At 34.3% G+C, this 14,817-nt stretch overlaps 1 protein-coding gene across 2 annotated transcripts; it reads right to left on the reverse strand.

Annotated features, from left to right (window-relative positions):
• Positions 1 to 2,281: 2,281 nt before the first annotated feature.
• Positions 2,282 to 14,582, reverse strand: LOC122046846 (ATP-dependent (S)-NAD(P)H-hydrate dehydratase-like). Of its 2 annotated transcripts, none has more exons than XM_042607750.1 (12): positions 14,422 to 14,582; positions 13,970 to 14,234; positions 4,815 to 4,891; positions 4,590 to 4,699; positions 4,400 to 4,514; positions 3,851 to 3,913; positions 3,593 to 3,756; positions 3,462 to 3,523; positions 3,302 to 3,368; positions 2,802 to 2,867; positions 2,564 to 2,692; positions 2,282 to 2,483 (listed from the first exon to the last, which is right to left on the reverse strand). In XM_042607750.1, exons 2-12 carry the CDS (start codon positions 14,205 to 14,207, stop codon positions 2,456 to 2,458), a joined length of 1,119 nt encoding a protein of 372 aa, XP_042463684.1. In that variant the 5' UTR covers positions 14,208 to 14,234; positions 14,422 to 14,582; the 3' UTR covers positions 2,282 to 2,455. The 2 variants fall into 2 exon arrangements, with proteins under 2 accessions (XP_042463684.1, XP_042463685.1); XM_042607751.1 differs by having other exon boundaries at positions 14,332 to 14,573.
• Between the last annotated feature and the right edge of the window lie 235 nt (positions 14,583 to 14,817).

Raw genomic sequence — 14,817 nt, forward strand, 5'->3', positions numbered from 1 at the left:
AAGCTGGGTCGATCAGCCGATCGATTGAGGTGTCCCCGCGAGAAGCCTTCGTCCCAATCGATCAGTGGATCGATTGGGAGGCAGTCACGAGCACAGAACGCCTCTGGATCGATCAGCTGATCGATCCAGAGACCCCGATCGATCAGTGGATTGATCGGGGAGGTGCGTTTTGTCGCGATAAGCCCTGGATCGATCAGCCGATCGATCCAGGCAAATTCCCAGAGCACATAGGCGCTCTGGATCAATCCATTGATCGATCCAAAGCCTCCCCAATCGATTGGGAGCATTCCAATCGATCGAGATCCGACCGTTGGCGTCATATTTAGCTGCAGGCGCTCGATTCCTTCGGCAGATCTTCCGAGACTTCATACGATTCATCTCAGCGACTCCACAGCTTCTCCACAAAGTTCAGATCGCCAGTTCTTGAAGGTTCTTGGAGGTTTTCCAAGTCAAGAGGCAGATCTATAGCAAGAGGAAGAAAGCTAGGGTTAGGGTTTTCTTGTACTCATTGTAAGCTTTGTGCTTGTATTTTGTATCCCTTTCCTTTCTTCTTGTAGTGTGAACTTGTAGGGCTTCTCCGCCTTCGGTAGTTACCATAAAGGAGTGTTATTCATAGTGGAGGGTGCGTGAGTAGGTGTGGATCCTTGGACTAGTCACCTCTTGTGAGGTGGATACCAAGTAAACCCTCCTTGTTAACGTTGTGTGTTTTGTTTCTTGTACATTTCCGCTGCATATCTTTGAAGAAACAAGCAACGCCAACCACGAAGCACGCGACGAGCTATTCACCCCTCCCTCTAGCTACTTTTCGGTTCCAACAGAGTAGTGTTATGGAAAAGTGGAAAACAGTCTCTCATTGCTATTTCCGGCATGGAGGTTGAAGTTGTGGCATGCTTTGAGGCCACAGTTCATGCATTATGGTTGTGAAACTTTACCTTGGGGCTTGGCATTGTCGATAGTATAGCTAAGCCTCTAAGGATTTATTGTGATAATACTACAACTGTATTCTTCTCTAAGAATGACAAGTACTCAAAATGTGAAAAGTACATGGATATGAAATACTTGTATGTCAAAGAAGAATTGCAAAAATAAAAGGTGTCTATTGAGCATATAGGAACATGATTGATGATAGAGGATTAGTTAACTAAAGGATTGCCATCCAAAATATTTATTGGCCATGTTGAAAGAATGAGTGTTATGGATAAGTCCTTGTTAACATTATAGTGTGATGTATATATATACACGTATGGTTGTACTGCTCATATTGAACGACACTTACGTATTCAATTATAGTTTTGTTTTGCTTGTTATCTTGTTACCCACATTATATGATTTACATGGATTGTTTTGGTGTGATGACAAAATATGTCTTTGAAAGGATATTAAAGACAAATTATAGTGTTAATTAAAGTTATTGAGTTGAAATGATTTCATGATATATGGAAGGAATCTTGTCGTTAAATGACTTGTGACCGCCATGATCTAATCATATCAATTTAATTAAAGATAATGACTTGATAACTTCAATGTATAGTGTGTAATTATGGTTAGTATTGAATCTTCAAATCGTCACAGGGTCAAGTGGGAGATTGTTAGATTATTTGATAATAATCTATTGTGACCCTTGTAACTTATATGATTGACTTTAATATAAGGGAACCTAATGGGATGATTATTTGGTCTAATGGTAATTAAAATCAAGGGATTTATTTAAATAAATTCCTCTTCTCCCCCTTTTAATAAAAGATAAAAAAAGAATTAAAGAAGTGGGTGGTTTATGTGTGTGTAAGTATATCCTTTGATGATTAAAGATACTATCATTCATATATATATATATATATATATATATATATATATATATATATATATATATATATATATATGACTCCAGACTCAGAATAATCATTCGTCCTCCCTTTTAAGGACTGCTTCAGGTAAGCCGCTGGACAGAATCATTGAGGTGGCTTGGGCTATCTTAAAAGATTGCACCAAGGCTATCTTTGTTCTCCGACAAAAGCCCCACGGGAGTTTGGACATTGAGTCCAATCACCGCACAAAGGGGTTAATTGAGCTTTTGGCCGAGTACGAGACCAAAGTAATTGTTGATTCTAAGTACAAGGAATGTTGGAATAGATGCAACTGTCAAGCAAAGTTCAAGTGATCTACCGTGTTTGTTTGCATGAAGGTTTCTGATCTACCATTGTTTTTATCGACTGGAACACTAAGTCGTGGGTAGATAGATCAGAGTGAGATTGGGAAGCCTTTTTTACGATGATCATCCAACTTATGTTTTCTGCCATAGTCACATTTCCAGCCAGTGGCACAACATTCTTGCTATCAGCACATACAAAGTCACCTGTTTATTTACTCGTTTAATGTTGGTTTGCCAGAGATGCTTGACAACCACAAGTGTAGAGTACTATTTCATTGGAAACATTGCAAAACAATGGATGCGGCCCTAATCAGCGGGGCAGATTTCTTCCAAACTGCAAAATGGAAGAAAAGCTGAAATTTTAAGAGCCATTTCAGTGAGTGAGAAAAACAACTCTATAGGGCACAGCAGTACCTTTTTCCCAGGAACTCAATAATGTCAGTTGTCAGCGTTGCTCGTTTCTTGTCCTGGAATGCAAATGCAGCAGCTCTTCTAAGAAGTGCCGAACCTGCTATGCATCCGAGAACCATTGGATTTGACAAACTAGAAAATTAAATCAGAGTTAAAATAGTGCACTGGACCAACAAGGATTAGAAAAAAAGTTTACCAGCATAATAATTATGATAGTCATCAACAGACCAGAGTGACAAACCTCTTTCCAATGGTCCCATTTGTTATCAGTAGATGATGGCGTGCCCATGACGAAAACACAGCAACACTGTTATTATCGAAATAATTCAAATATGATTTGTAATAGAAGATTTGTTGATGCAACTGTTTTATGGAGGCAATGCGTGAAAAAATGTGGCTTTGATATCCTTCTTAGGAGAACCTCCACCAATATCGAGGCTGAAACTAAAATGTAGTATGCTTTCTATGACAAGAAGCCTGAGCCTAAACTAGACTACTGTTGATGCTTTGCAAACAAACAACTAGGTTGCAAGTTCACTACTCTTCAACATGGTGTTGTTTTGAAGAATACATTTAGCTTTTCTTGAGAGGAAATTTAAAAAAAAAACAAACAAATCAAGGGAATTTTGTAGCCTAAAATTGTTTAACACAAGAAAATGTAACTAAATGCAAACAGGACAGCGTGATTACCAAAACATTATCAAGCACATAGATTTACTGACCAATTGTATCAACACAAACCTGCCAGAAAGTATGTCACCTTGACCACCGCATCGCCGAGGTGAACCAAAGGTGCTCACACAATGGACTGTAAGATACAAATCATCAGAAACAACCAACCATTGTAAGTTTAAGTTGCTTAATTGAAGATTATTTAAATATAAAAGAGTTGAGCTACGACCTGCTTCACCATCACTAATAAAATCAGATTTTCCTTTACGAAGAATGGTTACGCCACCAATCCTGGATGAAAAACAATGCTTGTTAACAAAGCCTCAATAAATTAAGGGAGAAAATCTTCAAACCAATTACTTTGTGGAAAGCAACTGTAATTGGTAATTTCCATCTTTTTCATTTACTTCACAACCCAAAGCTTTCTCAACGAGCCGCTTGTACTCATTAATATTTGGTGTTAGGACAGCTAACGAGTTTCCACTAACAAGATCAAGGTTGTTAGTGATGAGAAAGAGGCCATCCTGCAAAGTATAGAATGGTATCCCTATAAATCAACTCGTGTTACAGGGAAACAGTTGATCAGGTGCTTATTTTATCATTTGGAAGGGCACTCACCCCATCAATGACTATTGGAATGCTTGCTTGCCTAGCATGCTTCACGATGTCTTTCACGCAGTCCTTATTAAAATTGAACAAGCTTCATTTGAGCAAAAGAAGATCACAAGGTCTAATAGTCTGCTAGATTCATGATAGTTGTCTATGACAAAATATATACATGCATAAAACTACCATATGCCAATTTAAAAGTGTTGAACTTAATGAAATAGACAACTTAAATTAAATCAGAGGTGTCTTACGTAAATACATCAATTAAATCTTTTATTGTAATTAGGAGGTAAGGAAATGATGAAGAACCAAAAGTGAACTATCCAGAAAGCAGTGTTCTTCAATCTCAGGTGTCTTACAAGGAATGGATTTAGGCATTTAAAAATGAATGTCTAAATTTGTTAGACTTGATCGATGAAGGTGTCAATGTTGTAGTTGGAGTGTTGTGTGCATGAAGAGTCCAAACATCAAAGATAAAAAGGAATATTTTTAGCAAAAACAAAATAAACAACATTATACCCAATATCTGATGTTGTAGTTCTCAAGTTATTAGTATACCATTAAAAATGGATCTCTTCCTAAGCCTGGACCAACAACAATGCAGTCAAACCTTTCCATCCACTTCCCAACTTCAGAAAGAACCTTGGCAGAAACAGATGCTTTTTCATCATCCCTAAGAACAATGCCGATATGATCAAATACAAATAATGAGGGTGGTGCGAAAGTGGCTTTGTTAAAAAAGGATTACCTTACACTGTAAGATTCTTCTAAAACTGGGTGTACAATCAACTCCGGGCTATAGCTTTTTATCACTGTTGCTGCATCTTTTGTACAGAAAATATGTGATAGATCTGCCCCCTGAATAATATATGATAACCAATTAATGTTGAGTTGATTGCCAAATCTGAACTGAGCCATAACAAATTTCACACAATGAAAATAGGTAGAAAATTATAAGAACAGTGATACTAACAATCTTAAGAGCTGAAATAGCAGCAAAATATGGTGCACCAGTGTACTCACGGCACCCACCAATTACAGCAATCTTCCCTGAAAAGGAAAAGAAATATACGATTAAAGCTGAAAGTGAATCCAGAAAATGCATTATAGGTATTGTAATAAAGAAAGAAAGGCCTGCTAATGTTCAACATGAATTTTTATTTCTCCGGAAAAGATTGACAAAGCATCTCACCATGATACATTAATTACTGTTTTTCTTGAGAAAATATTATGAATATATTGGCAGGAAGCAAGAATCTTCAATATATCTTTTATGTGGATCTATTTGAACTTATATATTAAATTTCAAGTTTAAGTTGATTGATAAAAACCAATGAGATATGACACATTGAAATACAGACAATATATGTGAAAACATATCAGTATATGATAAATTGGTATAATTTTGGAATCTTCTTAAATCCAAAAGGATTAAGTTTAATTATTCCAATGCAGGTGCTAAGGTAGTTGTCTTTATCTCATTCATACTTAAACAGCCAACCCTTCCCATCTGAAGTTAGTTTCTAGGGACGAAACATGGATTTAGAATTGTTTTCACGGTTTAGAAAATTGTCATGAAGCATCCCTTGTCATTTACCTGACTTAATCATAAGAATCCTATACCCAAGCAAAGTGGCCAATTTCTCAGTTTTCCTCTACATTGCTTCAATTCACTTTCACAAAAAAAATTTTTTGAAAAAATATAAAAATTTGAGCTTAAAAAACATATAATTCATTTGAATTTACATTTTTCTTTTTTTATCTTAGACAAATAAAATTTTACAAAAACATCCCCCTCTTTTCTTCTGTCAAAGGGATTAATTGAAAAAGAAAATATTTCTCTTATAATTTTTTTCTTTACTTTGTTTTCTTTCTCTAGTTGTTTCCTTTCTTTGTAGGAAAGGAGGCCTAAAGCAAATACTTCCCAGGAAAGGTTAAAATAGAGACCTCTGGTTTTTTGGGGGGTTGGAAGAGAAGGGCAGCATAAACTATTTGGGAGACTTCTTTTCTAAACCTAGGTAACAAACTTAGATCTTTCTCCTTTTTCTTTAATTTTTGGAGCCCAGGAGGATCCTTGAGACTTACCTTGCCATATTGGTTTTTTTTACAGTTAATCTTTATTATTTTAGATGTTTTAGGGGTTGTTTGTTGATAAAAAACGAGGTGATTAAAATTCCAATAACCCTCTGTGAATCGGGAAGCTTAATTTCCCTTCCGATAAGCCTTTTGTTGGTTCATCTTATTGTTGGTTGGTTTTAGAATCTTGTAGTGTTATTAATTGTTCTTGTAGGTTTTTGAAATGATCCTTTGTGTATAAAATCTCGAGTCTGATCTCAGGAAGGTTAAGTGGCTTGTGATTCACTGAAAATTGAAGTGTGATAAGTGTTTTTTGATGCTGCAATTCAGGTTCAATTGACCAAGGTTTAAAATTTTGACCCGTGCCGAGGTTTCGGTCTCAGACCGGAACGATACGGTTTCGGTATCGTATCGTGCCGTGCCGATACAGTTTCGGTATTTTTTATTTATCTATAGTAATTATAAGATAAATATGTTTATTGTGTATATAAAAATAAGTTGTATATTGATTTATTATAAGTTCTCAATTATTGAATAATTTAATATTGTTAGAAAAAATAATTAAAAATAATTTTATTTAAATAGAATTGATATATTTATATTAATAATTCAAATTAAAATGGAAGTATCTATAATAATAATAATAATAATAATAATAATAATAATTATATAAATTAATACAAGATATTACTTTATATTAATAATAATTATATAAATTAACTATTTATTTATTTAATTAATTATTAATTAAATAATATATATTTTAAATAGTAAAATATATCAAGTAAAAAAATTTTAAAAAAAATTAAAAAATATCAGAATATAAATATAATTTATTAGAATTTTTTAAAAAATTTAAATGGAATTTAAAATAATAAAAAATATATTAGAATATAAATAAGAATTATTATATATTTTTTAAATGAAATTTAAAATATTATTTTCAGAATATTAATTAATAAAATTTATTTAATTTATTTTAATTTTAAATATATTTTTTATATATTTTATTAGGATAATTTAATTAGGGTTTATAAAAGCCTCTTCGAAATATAGCGCATCCTCCTTGGGAATTCTTTAAATTAATTAAATAAAATAAATAATTATTAAAAACAGACAAAAAAAAAAAACTCGGGCAGTACGCGAGATCACGCTACGATCATCGCGGGCGATCCTGCGAGGGGCGTCCGGCGACCCTGTCAACGGCGCTGCAAAAGTCATCGTGCACGACGCCTTCGGCGTTGCAGAAGGTGTCGCGCACGACGCCTTCGGTGCCGAAGGCGTCACGGGACGCCGCTGGAGGCGTCCCGCGTCTCCTCCGACACAGACGGAGGCGTCCTGCGTCTCCTCCGGCGCCGCCGAGACGGGGACGCCTCCCGTGCCGGTTTCGGCCGCCCGGCGGAACGGTAAAAACCATCCGTGCGGGGCGGCACGAAACGGCATTTCAAACCTTGCAATTGACTTAGAATCATGTTTTCTTTTTAGGATGATGTGCTTTTTTGTAGCTTTATTCCTTGAGAGTGTGTAGGTTTCATGGCTGCTTCTTGATTTGTTAAAGTGGTGCTACATTGAGATCGGTAAGTCTCATCATGAACTCTTTTGATTATGGTTGTTAATATTGAATGATTAATAATGAATGATATTTTTTATTATGAATCACTATAGACATTGTATGAATAATGAAATGTAAGAACTGATCTAACTTTAGAAGGGGACTGAATGATATTTTTTTAATTTAAAGGTTCAAACAAATGGAGAATAGAGAGAGGACATCAAGTGGTACAATAAATTGGCTCACCACTTTTTAACACTAAGAGATTTACATTTGTCAGGTTGTTGAAAGCATGATTTCCTAATTTTTAAAATGGGCTATAAATGGCATCCTCAAGCTAGAAATGGTCTCAAATAAAGGGTAATAGAACCGAATACCATGTGCCACTATATTATAATTTTTCTTCCTACTTTAAGCAAAAATTAAGGGATTATGGGAATTTGTTAGGAGAAAGTTATAATTCAAAATGTTGGACCTTATGCTCTACCATTTTGATACTAAATCCTTAAGTTGTTTTGCCCACCAAAGTAATTCTGTCAACATATTCAAAATTTTCTGTTCTCTTGGGATACATATAAAGTACCATATGATATTTTTCATAATACATTAGCTAATGCATCGAACGAAATAGGCAATGATTTAGGCTAGCCTCTTCCTAATGAATTAAGATGGATAAGTTGTATGCAATGTTATTAGATACATGATTGCCTTTAGACAAAAACACTTACCATCATTTGTGTGGTTTGAAAAGCTCTAGCTCATGCTTGTATATATTCTCTTTGCAATATTGTTATTGGAACTCCATCCGTGCACTTCGTGTATAGGGGCATTTATATGGGAGGTTTGGCCTATATATTAAAATATTGCTATCAGAGTGTCTCCACACTAATGTATAAGTGTGGTATATGGAGGCAACAAACAATTTTATTTATGCTCTTAATTTTAATGTCAATGTTAAACTTGATGTTAGTTTACTATATGTTTTATGAATAGAACATGAATTTTAAGTTTGAAATTGTTAATTAGTAGGGTGATAATTGGCAAATAAAATAAGCAATTAGTCATGATGAAAATTACATAAAAAATAAAGGAAGCTAATCTCTTCATTCATTTATGTAGAAGTTACCTTTGGCCCACTGGGACAGATATAACACCATTCATATATGTAGCTAATTTTCATTGTTGATAACTTTTATTTCTATGGTGCGATTTATATGGTGAGTGATTTATAAGATGGCAATTGAACTTGAATTCGTATTCAGTCGTAGTTGTTGAGTTTTGGAAGTGTAAACTAGTATACTTGAAAAATGTAGAGATTTTATCAAAATTATTTTTGTAAGGTAGGTAGTGATAGAGAATAAAATCTCACATAGAGAAATAAGATAAGGAAAGGTTGATTAATTCAAAAGGTTAACATGCAAAGGAGGGTTTATATCTTGTTTTTATAGAACCAGTAAAGGGCCTAGTTTTGTCAACTAATTTCCCTAAAGACAAAGTCTAACTTACCCAAGCAAATATAACTAATTTGTAATAACTTAAAATATTTTGAAATTTAAAACTTGGGACTAAAACTTAACCTAAAACTAAGCCCCAAATTTTAAACCACATAAGGTGATTTAAATGTGTGGAAATTGTCACGTGGTTTAAGGGCGATATTTTTCCTTTCTGAGAGGTCCCGCTTGCAACATCATAATTTAAATGACTCAAGAGCATAAAAGGGGCATGAAGCTCCCACCAATGCGGGATCGCGACGAAGGGTCTATTGTAGGCAATCTTACCCTTTACCTTGCAAGAGACGGTTTACGTGACTACCTCCAGGTCACACGATAGCAACTTTACCATTGTGCCAAGGCCCCCCTTCAAATGATACAAGAGCATGTTAATTTAAATTTTAAAAGTTTTATATCGTAAAATTTGTGGTTTATATTTTCTTAGACTTTTGTGATTTATTGATCTTGTTTATTGGCATACAATAAGGGGCATCTCTAAGCGATAGGACCTAATAGTTAACATAGATTGTTTTAAACTTTTTAAGTAGTGTTGAAGCTACACAATGACCTCTAATTTCTCTATCTGGGAATGAATAAAACACGATCAACTTGTAGTTGTGGGTGAGCATGTGGCTATGCCCCTACTGAAGAGCTTGAGCAAGGGCAGCAGAGATATACTCCAATGCTAACTTACACTCCTTTGTTGATACTCAAACTCACACTAAAGGCGGTGAGAGAAGACAATTCGAGATTCAACCTACTATTAATTTTTGTTAGTGTAATCATGCCCTAATCAATCATATTCAACCAAGCTATTTTGATGTGATGTGTTTAGCAAATGATTTAAGTTAGATCTACCTATGTATATATGCATGAAGTTGTATAACAACTTGGCAGGATGCATACTTGGAACTCACGAAGCGTGACTTGACATGGCCAAGTAGGTGTGACTCAATGAGGTTGAGTTGTGTTGCTTGATCACTTGGAGGTCCGCTGAAAATTGAAGAATGATGGTATCGGACATCCGAGGAACCCAAGGACAAGGAGCATTGGAAGAAGGATGGCACATAGAACAAGTTAGGGCTTAGTAGAGATCACCTTGTGGGCAAGGTAAAGATGCAATAAGTAAACTCTTAAGTGAAATGTGAGTCGAGTGACCTATACTTTGTGTTCATATAGATTTTAACTTGGACACTAACTCGACTATAGTTTGGTCGAATAAAGGTTGTTCTCAATCGAATGGTGTGTTAAGATGATTAGGGAGTCAACTCAATATGGTTTGCTTGCACAAAAAACATTTCTATTTGGAGTGGAGTTGACGGGCATTTGATTGAACATAGTTGAATCGACTGAGCTACTGACTCAACCTCTAACAAAAGTGAGAACAAGACCGTTGATCAGGTAGAAGAAAGTTGTAGTCATCATATGGCTTACACAATAAAGTGGTTTAGTCGATTGCAATCAACAAGTCGACTGAAGGATACATTACCAGTTCAACCATCTACTAGAATCAAGTTGAGTTAACTAAGAAATTCATTGTCAAACAGAAGACTAAAACAATAGCGAAAATGTTGACAGGAAAAGCTTGAGTCAACAAGAGTGTTGTAGAACAACAAATTGAAGCTTGTTTAAAGGCAACTTGGAGGCTATAAATAAAGGAACAAGGGTATCTTGTCAAGACTTGCAAAATTTTGCTAAATTCCAACATTTGTATGCTCTAATTGTATTTCTAGCACTAGTATTGTTAGTTATCTTGCAAACTTGTATTGCTTTCCTTATTGTAAAAGCACTTCTTGAAGAGGTTTCTCTGCCTTAGTGAAGGAGAAACATCTCCAAGAAGGAGAAAGTTAATGGGATTCAAGAGTGACTCATTAAGTGTCATAGGTTATGTAGTAAGAACTAAAAACTGGAGTTCCAAAATACATAAAGTCCCTCATGTTAGCACTTGCATTGTTTGTTCTGTATTTCCATTGCAATTAATTGACCTTGTTATGTATTAGCAAGAAAAATAAAAAAAATCTAATTTTCAGGTCAAAAGCTATTAACCCCCTTCTAGCTATCTGGCACATAATCTACATCGATCCCAACAACTCTATGGCTAAAAAATGAAAGAGAAGAGTAAAGATATCCAGGCTCACTAGATTAGCTAAGAACCGATTCACTCCACATCTCACTTATTGTAAGATGTGAAACTAGCTAACGAATAGGGATGTATTTTTAAGTACTTCATTTTTTTTTAAGATAATGATCATATTATTTCAAAGAGATCCCTAATGTGGTGGAAAGTGTAGAACTAGTATTTGTGTTGGCCTTATATAGTGAAGCAGGTTTAAAGAAACCTTCAAAAGGAACATTTGGCTTGAGGTAGTAGGCAAGAATGTGACACAAACCTTAGGATATTATGATGTTACAATTTAAATCCTCAACAATTTAGATACCAAGTAGGATCTAAATTGGGTTTGGATATTATGACCTTGACAATTTGATCATATGCTTGCTTACTATATTCATATATATGATTTTGGTTCCAATAATATTTTACTAGACTAGCTCGGGCTTATTTTTGGATTAGTGCATTATACACAATCAAACATTTTAAAAATGTGAATCAACAATAACAATTTTTGTATATCGTATCATTTGAGAAAGTTTTCAATTATATAATATAACTAAGTAGAAAAATCCATTTTAATAGTTGTCATTATTATCTATCTTATGATTAGCATTCATCTTCATAAAACACTAAAAAATTGTACTATATTTTTCATACATTTACTATAACATTAACTTCATGATATTGCAATGATAGAGTTTAAAATATTCATATTAATATTATATATTGAAAGTTAATAAATATGATAAATTATAAATATAAAAATATAGTTCTAATATATTATAATTAATTGTAGGTTCTTAAGAGTCTACAATCAGAAGCTAAGGACCTCTTTTCACTCCTAGGTAGCATCTCAATCCTAAAGCCTTGCTTCGCACTTTAGAGAGCTAAAAGACGAGAGCTCCCATTGTATTTGGTTGGAAAAAATTTTTGAAAGAATTTTTGTTTCTTAGAAATTAGCTTTTAAAATTTGAAAAGAGAACTAAAATAAATAAGAACTAATTTTTTGACATATTTGAACTTGTTAGAGGTAAATGGTGCAATAATTTTCATATTTATTTTTTCTTTTCAAATGTTCCATGATTTTATTTCATTTTTTAAAAGTAGCAAACTAAAAACAAAACATTTTCATGAACCAAAAGCATTTTCCAAGAGGACCAAAGTGTGGTGGTGTTGAGTTCAAGAAGCTAGTAGAATTTGCCCTCTGCTAATGTCATAAGATGATGATCGACAGAAGCACTTTGTACCCTATAGATTCATGAGTTTGGTTATGAAGCTACCTAATTGTTCATGGGGGTGCTAATTTTTCATTCCAAGTCCCAATGTTTTCTGATCTAGCATACCAGATTTGGTTTGCAAATGAATTTACCCAAGGGCACAATAGAGCACATGCACTACTGTGAGTTTGAAATACAGTACTGATATGATGAAGGGAGATACACCATAATTAGATAAAAGAACAGCCACATAAACATAGAAAAGTCATGATCATTTCACAAATCTAAGAGAGATAATATATATATATATATATATATATATATATATATATATATATATAGGCAAAAAACTAATTAAAGTCAAAAGTGGCTTTAACATGTGTACATTTCAACTATGAGTTATTATTGTTTTGTTTCTTACAGTTGAGTTCTCCTTTATTATTTCCTCAAATCTCTCAAGTCTCTCAATTATTATGGAATCAGTTCCCTTTGTAGTCTTCTCTTTTGTATTTAAAATTTTTATTTCCTTATTTTGCAAATGTATAAAACACTAATTCAATATGCAAGTGATAAGCCTACTGTTGCTTCAGGCATATTGTGTATTCCATGCCTTTTTTTGTCCAAGCAATACAAACAGTTTCTTGGTTACCACTAATTAGTTAACTCCAGTTGATTACTTTACAGCAACATATATCTCATTAAGATTTATTATTTTATAATTTAGAAACATATAACAAAATGAATACAATATTAATAAGAATGTTTTTATTAGACTTTTAAGAAAGTTAATACATTTAAAAACATAACCATTATCCTGTGGCAAATTTATTTTTGAAACTAGCATGTATTTGCTAGTTTCAACTAGAAGTGTGGATTGAACTTTCCATGCAATAAAATAATAAATAGTCGTTTGCGTAACACAATGGGGGAGGGGGAAGGCAAGTAAATGAATCATTATTTGGTCACTTGTATTGAGTAAGACAAAGTTGAACACTAAAGCAATTGTGAAACATCTTCAAAATAGAACCACTCTAAAATTTATATCAATAAAATTTTATCTTTTATATTTTGATTAATGATTCTCTTGTTACAAGTGTGTTAATACTTGAGCCATTTATTTTGTGCAGAATTGTTTTTTTTTCTTTTAATATTTTTAAGGAGACAAATCAAAAGATGATTTTATTCTCTCTCTCCCCTTGAACTTTCCTTCTTTTCTATGTATTCATCCTTACAATTTACCACCTAAGAATAAAAACTTTAGTGCTTTACCAAGAAGAGAAGGAGAAACAAAACAAAATTAGTCTTAAAAAAATGATCGACCCCTCTTTAAATAGGAGGAAGACTTGATCAAACCTAATGTGGTAAGATTTAACTAGGTAACACTTGGACCTACACAGAAATCGATCAGACTAAGCCTGGTAAGCATGCCAAGTCTCCTCAACCATGACTCAATCTTAAAAAAAAAACTATAGTAAATCAAAGATAAATTCCAATGAAGTCGGTTATCACTTATCCATCAAAATTAATAATAGAAAATAATGATAATATAAATATACACATTAAAAAGATCCATTAAGTGTCAGGAAAACCAAACTGTAAAACAAACCAGAAATGCTTACCTCCATTGAATCATACAAGCAATCAAAACTAAACTATCACACAAACTGGGCAAGCATTTACCTGCTTGACCTTTATAACGAATTGGGTCTAGCGCCGGCGTTATCATCTGAATAGTTTTCTCAGCATCAGCCTCCGCCGCCGGAACAGCAGCACTTTGTGTTCCTTGCATCCTCTGTGAATGGGAGCGGCAACAAAATCCGTCCAAACACTTTATCAAGAAGAGATTCCGCCTCAATACAGCCGCCGATGCCAGAGTGCAATTCTCTGGGTAACACGAGAACGGAATCGAACCCCTCATGCCATGGCTCAATCACACATCAACCATCTGCAGCCCAATACCCAAGCCAAAATATATCAAACAAAGAAAAACAACAACAACAACAATAACAAAAGAAATCCGAACAGGAATAGATCGAACTAACCAGAGAGAAATTGAGCAGAGAAAACCCTACAAAATATTCAAACGCTAAACGAAAGTGAAACTGAAAGCATTCATGATCGGCCACGCTTACCTCGGTTTCGAGCTTGTCGCACTCGAAATTTGTTCCTTCGACTCCAAGAGATGAAAGAGAGAAAGCGATGGGAAGCGGCGGCGACGACCGGCTAGGCGAGGAGGGAACGCGAGCACGTGCTTATGGACCTTCTCGGTTGGCAATTATCAGAACGCACCTCCACTGGGAACTCGAGCACGTGCTTATGGACCTTCTCAGTTGGCAATTATCGGATCGCACCTCCACTTTCTATTTATTCAAAACTATCAGGCTTGCAGTGGGACCATGAGGAGCAAAGAGCCTCTCATCCATTTTTTATAGGTCACGTGATGATTCGTAATATAATTATAGTCGGCTCATGTTATAATTAGTTGTGATTTTTTAAAAAAATTTATTTTCTCATTTAAATTATAGTTT

The sequence above is a fragment of the Zingiber officinale genome, chromosome 2B (assembly GCF_018446385.1).
Source record: "Zingiber officinale cultivar Zhangliang chromosome 2B, Zo_v1.1, whole genome shotgun sequence".
Classification (NCBI taxonomy): Eukaryota; Viridiplantae; Streptophyta; class Magnoliopsida; order Zingiberales; family Zingiberaceae; genus Zingiber; species Zingiber officinale.